The following is a 15,929-nucleotide window of genomic DNA, read 5'->3' as shown; positions in this document are numbered from 1 at the left end:
ACCCGCTGACTGTCTACCTCCCTGCATCTGTGCACAGCGTACGAATGTGTCATCGCCATTGGTGAATCGAGGGTTTGAGCGTAACGAGCAGATACATATTACATAGGCACCCATGATTATTTTTGTATGAAAATCCATTTATCGACCACGATAAATAAAGGGGGGCGAGAGTTGCTACTGATCAATAAGGAGAGATGTTCTAAATATGAAAAGCACGTTTAAACGTGAGAGGAAAAAGTGAAAGCGAGTCTTGGTACAAAAGCCTTCAAAATCAACCCTGAAATTGCAAAATAGAATGAAAAATATAAATTGGTGACGCTGTTTTGTTTTTAATTTTGAAAGCTGGGATTTGTCATAATTTTAGGCAAGTTCGACCTTTTTAGTGCAAAAGCAATAAAAATCTTCCCGCCGCATTCTCTTTTATTTGACCACTATGCTCAACAACGGATTTTAGGCAAATGCAGTTTTAACTTTTAACTTTGAGTTTGGCATCTTTTGCTTTATGAATACTTATATTTTGAGAAAATAAATTAAAAAACTAGTATTTAAAGGGACCCTCCCACCTTCAAAAAAGTTAATGAATTTGCATGAAAGTGATGTCGCTCGGTTCAGAAAGAGCAAAAACGAATATCTACCAAATTTCATCGAAAAATATTCACCGGTTTTCAAGATATTAGACTTTTACTTTTGTTTACTTTTTGGGATCTCCGCTATTCCTAGCGACTTTATTTGAAAGTGCGGCATTTGTTGCGCGCAAAGCAGCATATACCACCGCGTGCTACAAAACGTTTTAGTCAAACATTTAACGGACGTTCGAAAGCCTGATGACGTCATCAGATTCCCGTAATGGTTAAGAGATAGGGACCAAGCTGGTCCCACCCTGCAAGTAAAGGGAAGAAATTTCTTGAACACCATAAAGCTGCGGGGGTTGCGACCAGGATAAATGGTGGTTTCTGAGCCTGGCCGCAAACTTGGCTATCTCAACTCAAAACTAATGTTAAGGTGGGAGGGTCCCTTTAATAGGCGCGTTTTTGTAAATTCTCTTCTATTTTCAAATTGTGCTTCAAAGCATTATGGGTAATGCTGAGCGTCAACATGGCCTTGGTCAACATTCGTTTGATTGCCGCCGTGAATGTAGGATGTGAGTGATGTGCTAATATTTAGATATGTCTGCACCTATTTTAAAATGGAAGAGGATTGGGAATGCAAGTGGACCATGTCCCAGACCAAGACATGGGCACAGAGCAGTTGCCATCAAGGACCTGATGGTTGTTTTTGGTGGTGGAAACGAAGGCATCGTTGATGAACTCCATGTTTACAACACGGGTACGTTTGTCTTTCTTTGTTATTGTGAATGTTTTGCCATTTTCAGTGAATTACTTTCATTTATGTAACTACTCGCATATTTCCTATTTGATATTGTCTTCTTCCATATGTTTGAAATTGGTTACTGAGCAAAAGTTTTTGTTTATAAGTTCTGTTGAAAGCAGTGTTCCAAAAGTTTTTGGAACACTGCTAAGTAGGGCAAGGTCATGCTCAGCATATGTGTATATCTGTTTATATCCTATGTTCCTATATTGTTTTGCTGTGCTACTATTTCTGGAAGTTGTTAAGCCTGAATAATATTTTCCAAGTACCTATGTGAATCATTAAGAAACATATGCTTACGTTAAACAGACCTACAAACTCGTAACTGGACTGTGTTAGTATTGTTCTTTGTTATTTGAGCAAAAGATGTGAGACATTGGGCTTTCTTGTTCCTTTTTGACAATGTTGTGATATGGAATGACAGTTTGATAATTTGGGCCTCATGAAGTTAGAAATTAAGCGTGTTTTTTCACCAAATGTATGACCTGTTTGTCAAAGCCTGTGCGTTGTTTTGTTCCCTAGGGCATATTTTGTTAACCATTTGGTGAAAATGACCAGGCCATGTCAGGTCAAGGAGCTATGATTTTATGAAAAAAAGGGGCCAGAAACAGTGCTGGAAATGAGGCCGCTTTCTGGTCCCGGCGTTTTATTCTCCTCGCGGGTTAATCCCGTCCAGCGTTTAGCCTTTCGGGACCCACTCAGGGTCGCGGTTGTTTTCGCCGCTCGCCCCAGTCGAGATGCAAAGTTGATAGTCACACGAAGCTTATTTAGGGCCAGCCAAAGCAGTCTAGTCTGGAGTTACTGCTAAATGTATGCATATAGATGAAATAAAAATGTTTTGTAGAATCGATTAATTTCAAAGTCGTATATTCAGAGGCCCCAAATAAACTTTGTGCGACTATCAACTTTGCATCTCGAATTTGCCGAGCGGCGAAAACAACCGCGGCTCTGAGAGGGACCCGAAAGGCTAAGCGCTAGACGGGGCTAACTCACCCGGAGAATAAAACGCCGGGACCAGAAAGCGGCCTCATTTCCAGCACTGGCCAGAAATCAGGGCTGGAAGGAAATATTAATTAGTAGGTAATCATGATTCATGGGACATGGGGTGAAAGATTTGGGAACAGAGCACCTTTTACCCAGAAGTGATTATCATGCTCTATTTAAAGCAATTTATAAGTTAAATTGATATTAAGATCAAAGGCTGGTGTTTGATTTATCACTACAATGGCTTGTGGTGACCTCAGGTGATTTATTGTGTATTTGTCAAGTTAAATTAATATATGTGCATAATGAATTCAATTTTGCTGCCTAAATTAATTTGGACTATACCTACACCTTTAAATCCACTTGTTCTAATCAGCCTTGAGCCTTCTGCTTTTGCAAATAGCCTTGAGCTCTCCAGATTCAACAATAAGCTGCAACAGCAAACACACACAGCAAACACACATGGTTTTGTCACCTGTCATGGGTTGCCTTTCCAATACCATTGACTAAGTGAACCTGCACAGTTGATTGATTGAGAAACCATTTGATTGTGCACCCAAATTAATGAAGGAACACAAAAAAGGTGAATGTTACTGCTGCCAAACAACTGCAAACATTGACTCCAGGGTTGTAATATACCTAATTATTCTGCAATCCATAATTTGATCTTTGATGGGCCATAACTAGGTTAAATATTGACCCAGGATGAAATATGTGTCCCTTTTGGTACCTTCTGAGAAAAACAATATTTTTTAATAATAGCCATTAGCCACATTACTGCTTTAAAATAACAGCTTGGAAACAATAAAGAAATGTTACAAACTTGGAAAAGGCATCTTTACTGAGCATGGCTTTCTTAGCTCTTGTTGCATTTGTGTGAAGGCAGTGCTGAAAATGTCCTCTAGGTTTATAACTTTTCATATTGCTTTCCATTTTTCAACCATTCTCAAACCTTTTCTGGGTACTTTTGCACTTCAAAATGTATCATGCTGACTGAACATACTTTGTTGCAGCCACAAACCAATGGTTTGTTCCACCTGTCAAGGGAGACATCCCTCCTGGATGTGCTGCCTATGGCTTTGTGGTCGACGGCACTCGCATCCTTGTCTTTGGTGGCATGGTTGAGTATGGAAAGTACTCAAATGAAATCTATGAACTCCAGGTGAGTGACTGTTTGCTTTGTTCTGTCCCTTTATTGTTACAATATTTGTTGTGTTCTTATAGTTGAAATTAAGGACTAGTAAATTGGATGCATCAAAACTCATTCACAGATTCTGGCCAGTTGTCATTATAAATATGTACGCATTACCTGACACTACTGGCTCCCCTCCTCACTAGGCGAGTCGATGGGAATGGAAACGGATCCGCGCCCGCCCGCCGCGCAACGGTCCGCCGCCGTGCCCGCGGCTCGGGCACAGCTTCACACTGATCGGCAACAAGGCGTACCTGTTCGGTGGCCTGGCCAACGAGAGCGACGACCCCAAGAACAACATCCCGCGGTGAGTCGCACAGACAGACGGGACGGGCCGGTGTGGCGATCGTGGGGAGTCGTTGGGAGCAGAAAAAGGTTAAAATAACTCATGACCTTGAGTGGAGTTGATGACCTTTCATTAGTTTTTTATATTACCATCGTTCCCAGCTCCCTTCCTCCCAGACTCTCAGTTCCCACCCTTCCTTCCCCCTGCCGGCCCACCCGTGCGTCACACCCTCCGTTTCCGTCTCGGCAGCTACCTGAACGACCTGTACACGCTGGAGCTGCGTCCGGGCGGCAACGCGCTCGGCTGGGACATCCCGCAGACCTACGGCCAGCCGCCGCCGCCGCGCGAGTCGCACACCGGCATCGCCTACACGAACGCGCAGCGAGACTCCTCGCAGCTCATCATCTACGGAGGTCAGAGCGCGGGCTCGGACGCTAGGTCATCGGTCGCCTGTTTTATTTTTTTTTTCATTGTCTTTCAGTTTTCTTCTGTTTCGTTCGCCGTGTACTATTTTTGTCATTTTTAAATGTTCATTTTTTTGTTAATACTTTTGTGGTGTACATCGATATAAACCATAGCGAACGCAAATAATTATCAAATTAGGTAGGTAGTACATGGGCTATTCACAGTTTTTCAGTAACAGCCTGTCTGATGATTGAAAAAGCCTGCCCCATGACCTTGACCGCCCCCTCGCCAGGTATGAGCGGCTGCCGCCTGGGGGACCTGTGGATGCTGGACGTGGACTCGATGATGTGGACGCGGCCGCAGGTGGGCGGCACGCCGCCGCTGCCGCGCTCACTTCACACCACGCAGCTGATCGGACAGCGCATGTTCGTGTTCGGCGGCTGGGTGCCGCTCGTTATCGATACGGACGTCAAGGTGGCCACACATGAGAAGGAGTGGAAGTGCACAAACACGCTGGCATCGCTCAACCTCGGTGAGACGCGGCGGTGGGGGACTGGCGGGGCAGCGTGTGTCGCGCGGGTGGTGTGAGTAGCGAGATTGGACTTGGCTAGATGTTGATGTTTGAGATAGGTGGTTTTACGGACCGTTTACGGTCACAGCATGGATTAGGAATACTTCATCCATGGTGACAGCGTCGACTGTGACTCTGGCTGACGGTGCCGGTGTCTCTGCTCTCCCCAGAGTCGATGGAGTGGGAGCCGCTAGCCATGGAGGCGTTCGAGGACGCCATTCCGCGCGCGCGCGCCGGCCACTGCGCCGTCACCATCCACTCGCGGATGTACATCTGGTCCGGACGCGACGGATACAGAAAGGCCTGGAACAATCAGGTAAGGGGCTGGGAACAATCAAGTGAGCGGCGAGTACGACAAGGCGGGAAACAGTGAAGTAAACGGAGGATCTCAATCTCAAGGATATCGATCTCATATCGATCTCAAGGATATCGTGGAATAGATATTTAGTGTCATGGGCCGCCAAGTACGAGAGAAGCCAAAGCTTATAACCAGACTTATGTGCCAAGGTCCCAATAAGGTCCGAGATCCAGGGTTCGCAGAGTCCAAGGTCCGGGACCTTGATGGATCCTGGACCTTGCATTGTCATTTTTGTCGTGAGACCTTGGAAACCCAGGACCTTAAAACATCCATATGCCGCGAGACCTTGGAATCCCAGGACCTCAACATCTGCATATGTCGCGAGACCTTGGAATCCCAGGACCTCAACATTTGCATATGCCGCGAGACCTTGGAATCCCAGGACATCAACATTTCATGTGACATGAGACCTTAGAAACCCAGGACCTCAACATTTCATATGCCGTGAAACCATGGAAACCCAGGGGACAGGACCTCAAAATTTTGGTATGCTGCAAGACCCTGCAGAATGCAGAACTTCAGTCCCAGTTTTATTATTTGTCATGGGATCTTAGGAGAAGGGCCGGGACTTACGGATCTCAAGAATCCTGGAAGCTGAACCATGAGGTTTATTTTGCACATGGGCCACTAAGGACCCTGCACTAGATTTTGTCTGTAGACACTTCAATAAATATCTATGGTTGAGCGACCAGCTGCAGGGGGCTAAGATAGATACATGAAGAGAAAATGAACCAGACTGTGTAGACATATATAGAGCCAAATGGTTGTCATGGCTGTGAGGCAGAACTGGAACAAGAGACCTGGTAGCTTTTTACATTATCAATGTTATGGATTATGAAACTGCCAAACGGCAAACAGTGGACAGTGGTGGTTTGGAAAACTCTTTTCTAATCTCACCTCACATATTTTCTGGGTTGTGATATGCCGGGCTTGAAGCTACTTGGAAGCTACCCACTTGACCAAGTGTCAAACTTATTTGATTTGCAAGTCATCAAATCATCATTGAGCAATGGGCATCCAATATAAGCAATGATTCCATGTCAGTTCAGCTTTTTCGTTTAGCAGGTTTTCGTCGGACAATTTTAAATTTTTCGTCTGCAGATTTTCGTCCGCAGACTTTCGTTTCGTCTATGCATTTTTTCGTCTGTGCATTTTTAGGTTCGCGCATTTTTTCGTAAGGACATTTTCCGCCTCGTATAGACGAAAAAATCCCGGACAGAAAAATACTCAGACGAAAAATGCACCAAATCAATTCGTACAGACGAAAAAATGCAAGACGAAAAAGTCGGACGAAAATCTGTCGACGAAGAACCGTCTGACGAGAAAAATTGTCAGGTGGGATTTTGTTCAGAGCCTTCAAGTCAATGTGAATGAGCAGTAAGTAAGGTTTGCGCTCGCTGATGCTCTAATTCTATTGGCTTTGTCGATCAGTTTTTCTGTTAGCGCTCGCGCAAACAAGACTTAGAACATATTTGAGTTTTTATCCAAGGTATTACGTAATGTGCAGAAAATCGAAAGAGCATATACCTATCCAATTCAATGTTTCCATTTTTTGAAGCCTGTAGGTTTTATTTCTGTTTTTTTATATTGCCTGAAAGAATACTTGGATGTATGTCTTCAATAACTGTAAGGTCAAGGTGCTATCCTACATTCTTAATGATCAGGTAAGCGTAAGATTGATTTGAAAGGGGCATGACAATACAAAATCATACAAAATGCAAGGTACCTATTACCTACCTATATTTTTATGAATTTGTCAGGCTAAAGAAGGAGAGATTGATATTTTGATTTATCTTTAACTTGTGTTGAAGCTCCCCCTACCTATGTTGGTAAATGATAAAACCACCACAGGTTTGCATAGGTTCTGCCCCTTTCAATGTTGCTCATTGCTGGGCATCCGTTGGCATATTTAGAAGTAAGTCTGCTCATCAGAATGTTAGTTCAAGTTCTTGTTGTGGGACCCTGAATACTTTGGATCCTGAGATGTAGGTGTTCTTGCCGTGGGACCTTGAGGACTGTGGACCCTGAACTCTGAAGTGTATACTTGTTATGGGACCTTGGGGACTCTGGATCCTGCAATGTATACTTGCCGTGGGACCTTGGAAACCTTGGATTCTAGAAATTGAATTTGCCGTGGGACCTTGGAAACCTTGATTCTAGAAATTGAATTTGCCATGGGACCTTGGAAACCTTGGATTCTAGAAATTGAATTTGCCGTGGGACCTTGGAAACCTTGGATTCTAGAAATTGAATTTGCCGTGGGACCTTGGAAACCTTGGATTCTAGAAATTGAATTTGCCGTGGGACCTTGGAAACCTTGGATTCTAGAAATTGAATTTGCCGTGGGACCTTCGAAACCTTGGATTCTAGAAATTGAATTTGCCGGGGGACCTTGAGGATCCTGGATCTTGATTTTTGGTCATGGCACAAGTCTGCTTATAACACATTACACAATACAGTGGAACTTGGTTCGTAAAGCCGCGTATGTAATGAATACCATCCCTGTTCCTATCTCATGCGTGCTGTAAGGCCCTTTGGTACCTGGAGACGGGTCGCGTGTATACTGAGTACCATCCCTGTCCTTCACTCAGGTGTGCTGTAAGGACCTGTGTGTAGTATGTGTGTACTGAGTATCTGCTGCTACTTCCCTCAGGTGTGCTGTAAGAACCTGTGTGTAGTATGTGTGTACTGAGTGCCCTCACTATCTCTATCTCAGGTGTGCTGTAAGGACCTGTGGTACTTGGAGACGGAGAAGCCGCCGTCGCCGGGCCGCGTGCAGCTGGTGCGCGCCTCCACACTGTCACTGGAGGTGTGTTGGAGCCAGCTGCCCACCGCCGACTGCTACCTTCTCCAGGTGAGACGCGCCGCAGACACTTCACTGGAGCGGTGACAATACGGATATGTTTGTGATAGGCTGTCATGTGAAGTGAGAAAGTAATATGTTATGTTCTTCTTTTTTGCATAATCATGGACATTCCCTAAAAAAAGCTCTATTCTATTTTTCAAATCGTGCGTCGTTCGGGTCTTATATTGTGGTCTATAACGATTATTATATGCACTCTGCTCACAGATTCAGAAGTACGAGATGCCGCCGCAGCCGGCCAGCCAGCCCAGTCCGGGCGCCGCCGCCCAGCCGGCCGGGGCGGGGGCGGGGGCGGCTCCCAGCCCGCCCACGCCGAGCGCGGCGCCCGTCCGCCCGTCCATCACGGCCACAGCGGGCATCCCGAGCCCGTACAGCCCGGCCAAACGTGAGTGGCGCACTACCGGACGACAGCAGGATAACTACTTGAATATACTGGGGTGGTAATTTCAGTCTGGCGACAAAATATGTGTCATGTTCTGTCGATGAATGGTAGGTTGATTGGATAAATAAGTTCATTGCAATAAATTACTAGCGCCTGGTCCATTGCAGGCCTTTGGCTTATATGATTAATTTTAGCGTCGGTTGCCGCGTGTTTTGACGCCTATTAGTCAGCCTGTTCTCGCATGCACTGGCTCATCGTCCCGTGTGTCCGGCAGTGGGCACCGGACTGCGGAAGGTGCTCACCAAACCGGAGCCCAAGTCGCCCGTCAGCAGCCAGCCCATGTCCGGTATCGCTGCCCTGGCGGCGGCGGCGGCACAGACGCAGCGCGCGCCGCCGGCGCAGCAGACCACAGCCGACAGTCCCGGAGTGAAGGTGGGCTCGAGACGCAATCAGTTACGGAGACTCATATAACAGGCATCTAAACCTTGATAATCATATGCAAACATATAAGTTGTGAGCGTACCATATCATTGAGATATACCGATGCTTTGCGGACAGGACGGCTCTCGCTGACCCCTGTGAGCTCTGTTGACATCCGTGGCGTGACGTTTGTCCGTCTCACTCCGGCAGGGAGTGCGACTGTCTACGGCGGCGGTAGCGGGCGGCGGGAACGCCATCAGCTCGGTGCTGAAGTCGCCCGGCCAGCCGAAACAGATCATCCTGCAGAAGCCGGGCGCCGGCGGCCAGCCACAGATCGTCACACTGGTGAAGACCAGTCAGGGGATGCAGGTGGCCACGGTAAGGAGAAGGAGGACGGGACGGGACCAACTGGGGTAGATTGAAGAGAGTGGCGAGTGAAATGTGCGGGAAATGGGTAGGTGGGGGTCTGCAAATGTCAAATGCAATTAGCTGCTGAATCTGTGCTGAAATGAGTATCTCCCGAAGTCTTCATTCTCTTGAGTCCATACTGACGAACCTCCCCCCCCCCCCCCTCCGACCCTCAGGTGCCCAAGGTGAACCTGCTGCAGGGCAAACCGTCCGCTCAGATGACCGCCGTGTCGGCCGGCAAGTCGCTGCCGCAGGGCGCCACCATTGTCAAACTGGTGGCCACACAGGCCGGTGAGTGGTCGAGACTCCGAAATGGCGCTGTTTGCAGAGATAGAGTGTTTGTTGGGTAACAGAGCTTTCTACTTAAGATTGTTGCAGAGTTCTAGCTTCTCGATGAGTAAAATAGGGAACTGTTTCATTCGCATTGCTTTGGTTGTTAGTCCTCATCACGTTATTATACTTCAGCTGTTCTAAGGGATCGTTTTCAAAGCAGCGACCTGATCAGGCGTTGAAGCCCTTCAAGTCTATAAGAAAGAATGTCTTTAAAATTCATATCTCACCTCACCAGTGACGCCGACTGACCGCGTACCGTGTCCGCCGCCAGCAGGCGCCAACCGCTCGATCGGATCGAACGTCATCACCATCGCCAAGCCTCAGACGGTGTCGACGCCGGCCGGCGGCAAGCAGACGATCGTCATCACGCGTCCGCCGCGCGCGGCCACCCAGCAGGTCACCATGGTGTCCTCCGCAGCGGCTCCGGCCGGCGGCGCGGCGGTCGTCCCGTCCGCGGCTGCCGGCAGCCCGGCGGCACCGCCACAGACGGCCGGCCAGGCGGGCGTCAAGATGATCGTAGTGTCGTCTCCGTCGGGCACCAACACCACGCCGGCCATCTCCCGCCCGATCACCATCTCCGTGCCGGGCCAGTCGGGCCAGGCCACCAAGACGGTCACCATCGCGGCTAAGTCAAACACGCTGGTGGGTCTGCCGGCGCAGGGTCTGCTGCCGGCCGGGCCGCGGCCTGTCGCCGTGCAGGTATCCACGGCCGCCGGACAGAAGACGGTGACGTTGATGGCCGGCTCGGCGGCGGCCACAGCGGCGGGCGGCGGCTCCCCGGCGCAGCAGAAGGTGGTGCTGCTCAACCAGCCGGCCACCACGGACGCAGCGCTGGCAGCGCTGGCCGCGGAGGCCGGTCTGGGTGTCCTCCCGGAGTCAGGCGGTGGAGAGCCAGCCGAGCAGGCCGCGCAGGCCGCGCCGGAGGCGGCGCCGGCCCAGCAGCCGGCGGCCGTGCCGCAGGTGGACGGAGCAGACGACAGCGAGGACGAGACGCCGCCGCCGCCGCAGTCGGACGAGGGCGCGCCGCCGGCGCCGGCCGCCGCTCCGGCCGCCGAGGGGCCGGCTGAGGAGGCGCCGCCGCCGCCGGCAGACGAGGAGCCGCTGGTGGGTCAGCCTGTGGATCCAGAGACGGAGAATCCGGGGCCGGCCGGACGCGCCGCCGCCGCCGCCGCTGAGGCAGCTGAGAAGGATACTAAGACGGACTCCGAGGCAGCTGGAGATGCAGCTGCGACTGAAACCCTCGCAGAGGGCAGCTCTACTGAACAGAAACCCGCGGAAGACGATGCCCCGGAGGAGAAGCCCATGGAGCAGGACAGTGCTGCGGATGATAAGCCTGCTGCGGAGAGTGCTCCGGCGGAAAGTGCTCCGGCGGAGAGCGCTGCTGTGGAGAGTGCCGCTACGGAGCCGGCGGCCGCTGAGGGTGCCGCTGCGCAGGAGTCGGCCCCTGTCCAGCCGGCCCCAGCAGCTACTGACGGTACGAAGCCGGCGCCGAGCGACGACGCTCCGGCCGAGAGCGCTCCACCGGCCGGTGAGCCGATGGACACCGCCCCGGAGGGCGGCACCACCACCGCGGCTCCGCCGGCTCAGCCCAAGGAGGAGCCGTCGGACGCCGACGCAGAGACGGCCGCCGACCCGCTGGCCACGCTGGCGTCGGCGGCCATCTCGACGGCGGCGGCGGCGGCGGCCGTCAAGTCTGAGCCACGCGCCGAGAACGGCGTCACCAAGAGCGGCGCCGACTCGGAGGAGAAGCGCCGCGACGCGCTGTGGTTCGACGTCGGTATCATCAAGGGCACCTCGTGCACGGTCGAGTCGTTCTACCTGCCCGTCGACGAGAACGGCGACGTCCTCTCCGAGAGCGACCAGAACATGATGCGCAAGGTGGACCTGCAGCCCGGGCTGGCCTACAAGTTCCGCGTGGCGGGCATCAACGCCTGCGGCCGCGGCCCGTGGAGCGAGGTGTCGGCCTTCAAGACGTGTCTGCCGGGCTACCCGGGCGCGCCGTCGGCCATCAAGATCTCCAAGTCGGCGGACGGAGCGAATTTATCGTGGGAGCCGCCTCAGAACCCGGCCGGGGAGATCACAGAGTACTCTGTGTACCTGGCCGTGCGCAGCGCCACCACACAGGCACAGGTGAGCGGGTGGGAGGGCGCGGCTGGCAGGGGCGGGTGGTTATCGAGGAGGTCGGGAATGTGACCAATACTAACATGATAACTTTTAGTATATGTAGTTTTCATTCTTGTTCGTGTGGTGGTTGTTTTTACTGGAATAGCCGTTTCACATACCGTGGTTCCGGCTGGAAAAGTTTTTAGTCTGTATCGCCACGTAACTCGTAAGTCTATCGTTCTATCGGAGTGGTGATCGACACCCACGATTTCTCACTCGGCCGTCGTATCCTCCATATGTTTTACAAGTATTACAGCCTAGCTGCACTATCGGACGTTCCGACCCTCTGCACCTGCTGAATCCCTCTCTAAAGCCCTTTCTCTCCGACCTCCCTCCGTCAGGGCGACACAAAGACGGTGGCCAGCTCGCCGTCTCAGCTGGCGTTTGTGCGCGTCTACTGCGGCCCCATCAACCAGTGCACGGTGACGCACATCTCACTGGCCGCCGCGCACCTCGACACCACCTCCAAACCGGCCATCATATTCCGGATCGCAGCTAGAAACGAGAAGGGCTACGGCCCGGCCACACAAGTCAGGTGGCTCCAAGGTGAGTACTGAGTACGGCGCATTTCGGGACATGTGTGAGAACTGAGAACAAGATGTTTGTAAAACGCTCATGCGTGAATTTTTACTTCATAGGGGCGATTCGTACCACTTGTTACAGGTGGTAAGTCTCAACTGCCAGTTATGCTTGAATGTGCCCGTCAGTCCATTTGTTTGTGTGTGTGGGAGGGGGAGGAAGTTCTAGAGTAACTTGTCCAGTGACACGCCCGCCGGCCCCGTGCTGACGCGTCTCTCCGCCCGCAGACGCACACGCCGGAGGAGTGAAGGCCGTGAAGCGGGTGATGGACCCGCGCACGCCCGGCCCCGCCGGCATCAAGCGGCCGCGCACGGACAGCGGTCAGTAGGCCGGCGCGGCCGCCGGCGCCATCTCACCCTCAGTACAACACGCCTCTCATTGGGCGCGCGCGACGCCACTCGCCTCATCGTGCCGCGCGCCGGGCGGCGGTCAGTTTTAGCGCGGGCGGCACGCCGCGGCGGTACCGCTCCGCCCAGCGACTGTACATAGATGGCCGGACCGCCGCCGGCGCGGAACGAAATGAAGTGACTTATGACGTGAGTGACGTAATGAGTGAATGGTTGGGAGAATGGTGTTCATTGCGTGAGTGAGTGAGTCAGCATCGGAGCCATTATGCCTAGTTAGGACGTCTCGCCTGTAGTCTATAGCGCGGCGCCCGACCGGTCTGACCGGGCGGGCGGAGCGGTGCGCCGACTGGGGTCCGCTCGGCCGGGCGGAGCGGGGCGCCCACTGGGACCCGCTCGGGCGGCTCGCCGCCGGCCAATCGGTTCACACTTCCATTGTGCTTAGGATAAGGACCGCTCCGTAGCGGGCTAATTGTACACTATGCTAAGAATCGGGCGCTTTCCGTCGCCACGTTTGAAATAAACTGTCGCAACATACATTCTGACTTGTCCAGTGTTCTTGCGGCCAATGAAAATATCGGTAAATTTGTATATAATCTACATAGCTTTGCAGCTCAGTGAGGAGCACATATACTGCTTACAGCAGAATCGATCTCGATGATATTGTATTTAACCTTCAACACAACGTGAGTTGAGACACACAGTTAAATACAAATACGCTGCCAGTTTTCGGGCTCGGGTCTGGCCTACTAGCCCGGGTGTTCATGCTGAGTCCGTGCATGACTCAGACGCTGAGCAGACGCTGACTTATTACGACACCTCACACCTGTGCTGGGGACAGCGAATAGCGATGGTTGGGACAGTTTAGCGATAACTGTCAGTCGGACGCCGCTGCCGGTCCGGCTGACTGAGTCAGGTCCTCCATCCCTTGCCGTCACATGAATACGCTGCGGGTGTCAGGTCGGAAGAGCTCCGTCGCCGTCCCATCTTCACAGGAACACGCTGCGGGCGTCCGGCGCCAGACACGACTCCTCCTTCTCGTAGGCGCAGCCGATGCAGCTGGGAAACGGGAGACGATCAGCCCGTCTGGCTTAGGTAGGACGTGGCAGTAGACATTATTTGGCGAGGGCGATGTGGCACGCTTAATGCGTTATTAGACACTTTCACAGGGGTCTTTATCTTTTCATAGACGTCTTAGCAATCTGTTTTTAGTCCACGGAGCTCTGACCGAATCAAATCAAACTTTGACCGTTTACATTTCTTGTCTCTCTCCTTCCATCGCCTAACTCGTCTCCCGGCCACGCGCAGGGCGCAGCTACTCACGAACTTCCACCATCGATGGACTTATTTCTTACTGTGTGTGACCGAGCTACTCACAAAAAGTCCACCATGGAGCCGTACATGAGGCCGACCACGTAGTCGGCGGGGTTGGCGCCGGAGCGGACGAACGCCCGCGAGGCCACCGAAGCCACCGAGTCGAGCGGCGGCCGGCCGGCAGAGACGGCGCTCACCGCCTGGGGGAAGAGAGAGATGGGCAGGCGTCCCGCGAGCGGAGTGGGCAACAGCTACCTCAGCGGGCTGGGGCAGGTTGTCAGACAAAGCCGAGCTTCAGTACTGCTCACGCCTGCACAGACCAGGACGGGGAGGTATGATCCCAAAAGACGAGCTTAATATCACGGGGCCGGCTAGATATTTGATCGATGATTGATATGCATGATCTTCCCTGCTTCCCAGATAGATATAATTTAACATTCGAGCGTGGTGAGAGTGCGACGTCAAGCTTGTCTCTTAGCTCAGACGGTTGCTGCATATATCTACTTCTGCGACGCACTGATCCCTCCACGAAATGTCTGAAAAAGTATGAACTCAACCACCACAAACCGCTCTCCCCGATCTCCGCCGGCACCGAGCGCTCCCACCGCTCCCTCTCCACGCCACCTACCAGGACCAGCAGCCAGCAGCAGCAGATGAGCGCGGCCGTCCTCGCCATGATGCGTGCTGTCGGCGGAGTGTGGCGCGTGCTGTCGCCGGAGTGTGGCGGCCCCCTCCCGGTCGGTGCCGGACTGGCCTCGGACGCCGGTCATTACAGCGGCAGACAGCTGGCCGGAGCGGACCAGACGACCCATTATCAGCCGCTCAAACGGGCTGGTAATGGCCAGCAGAGACGGCGCAGCTGGCTGTCCGACCGGCAGGCGGGCTCATTAACTCTTACCTTATCAAAGTTTATCACAGCAAAGCCGTAAGCTCAGAGCTGTGATTGTGAAAATCACTCTGTATCTCAACGCCGCAACCGTATCGACGCATAGGTGGCGTCGTGCGGCACAGCATACCACTTCAGGAATATACTACTAGTGCCATCTAGCGCCTGGATGGAAAGCATGGTGTCGGGCGGCACAGCCTACCACTCCAGAAGTTTACTACTAGTGCCATCTAGGAGCTGAGCGAAGAAGCCTCCGCGCGGCGCAGCATTACGTCTGAAGGGGAGATATTGGACCGGACATTGATCAATCTGCAGCGTGCATAGAGGCGCCAATCATTATTCGGTCAGCCATATGTTGTGTGCTCTCGCCCTCAACACCAGTCCTAGCACAGTCAGTCATACGTTGTGTGCTCCCGCCCTCAACACCCGTCCTAGCGCAGCACAGCTGGCACTGAGCTCCTCCGCTACCCGGCTCCGTAGTCAGCCCTATCACTATCAGCCGGGCCAGGCACAAGCGCCCTCAACACGGCTCTGCTGATCTCCAAAACGGAGAGGCCATCACCCCTTTTTACAGGTCACGGGGAGGAAGGAAGAGCAGGGGCATATGGGCTGCGGCTTCAGCGACAGGTAAGACCGACTGGAGACCATCCGACACAAGAGCGGACGGCGACTCTCATTCACCAGTCCAGCACTCGCCTACCTGGTAGGTATTTTGATTGAAAACAACCGGTTATCCCGAAACGGCCTCTTTATTTAAACATCACCAAATGCACGCATAAATGCCAAGAATAGCTCTATTTTTACAACTACATTTTGATCACCAAGCTGGACAAGTGTCTTTTGCAAAAGGAAAAACGGCAATAATCGGTATGCTTTCGTTCCAATGTGCATTTGACGTGCGGGTCTGATCCTCCATCGATCACATCGAACCCAGTACCACCCAACGCCCCTGTATTTCACCTAGCCAGTGCCTATCGGCCTACCCATGTGAAATCGTACGGTCCCTGTGTCCCTCAGACGGTCAGCCGCTGTCGTACGGTCCCTACCCTGTGTCCCTCAGACGGTCAGCCGCT

The 15,929-nt window shown here is 52.3% G+C and overlaps 1 protein-coding gene across 1 annotated transcript; it reads left to right on the top strand.

Moving 5' to 3' along the window:
* The first annotated feature begins 1,120 nt into the window (after window positions 1–1,120).
* On the top strand, window positions 1,121–13,193 carry LOC122372278 (host cell factor 2-like). The gene is made up of 14 exons (XM_043349268.1): window positions 1,121–1,326; window positions 3,366–3,514; window positions 3,691–3,851; window positions 4,080–4,243; window positions 4,528–4,767; window positions 4,977–5,122; window positions 7,881–8,018; window positions 8,235–8,412; window positions 8,684–8,733; window positions 9,040–9,207; window positions 9,414–9,528; window positions 9,842–11,700; window positions 12,075–12,279; window positions 12,540–13,193. The coding sequence occupies exons 1-14, from the start codon at window positions 1,167–1,169 to the stop codon at window positions 12,638–12,640; spliced, it is 3,834 nt and encodes a 1,277-aa protein (XP_043205203.1). The 5' UTR covers window positions 1,121–1,166; the 3' UTR covers window positions 12,641–13,193.
* The last annotated feature ends 2,736 nt before the right edge of the window (window positions 13,194–15,929 follow it).

Source organism: Amphibalanus amphitrite, unplaced genomic scaffold, assembly GCF_019059575.1.
Source record: "Amphibalanus amphitrite isolate SeventyFive unplaced genomic scaffold, NRLGWU_Aamphi_draft 001338F_arrow, whole genome shotgun sequence".
NCBI classification, from domain to species: domain Eukaryota; kingdom Metazoa; phylum Arthropoda; class Thecostraca; order Balanomorpha; family Balanidae; genus Amphibalanus; species Amphibalanus amphitrite.
This window is presented reverse-complemented; position numbering and strand designations above follow the sequence as displayed.

Bases quoted from the DNA above. Each gene is read 5' to 3' on its own strand.
- LOC122372278 (XM_043349268.1), top strand. From the start codon at position 1,167: ATGTCTGCACCTATTTTAAAATGGAAGAGGATTGGGAATGCAAGTGGA. The intron at 5,123-7,880 runs GTAAGGGGCTGG...TCTCTATCTCAG, and splicing joins GAAAGGCCTGGAACAATCAG to GTGTGCTGTAAGGACCTGTG. The intron at 12,280-12,539 runs GTGAGTACTGAG...CTCCGCCCGCAG, and splicing joins ACAAGTCAGGTGGCTCCAAG to ACGCACACGCCGGAGGAGTG.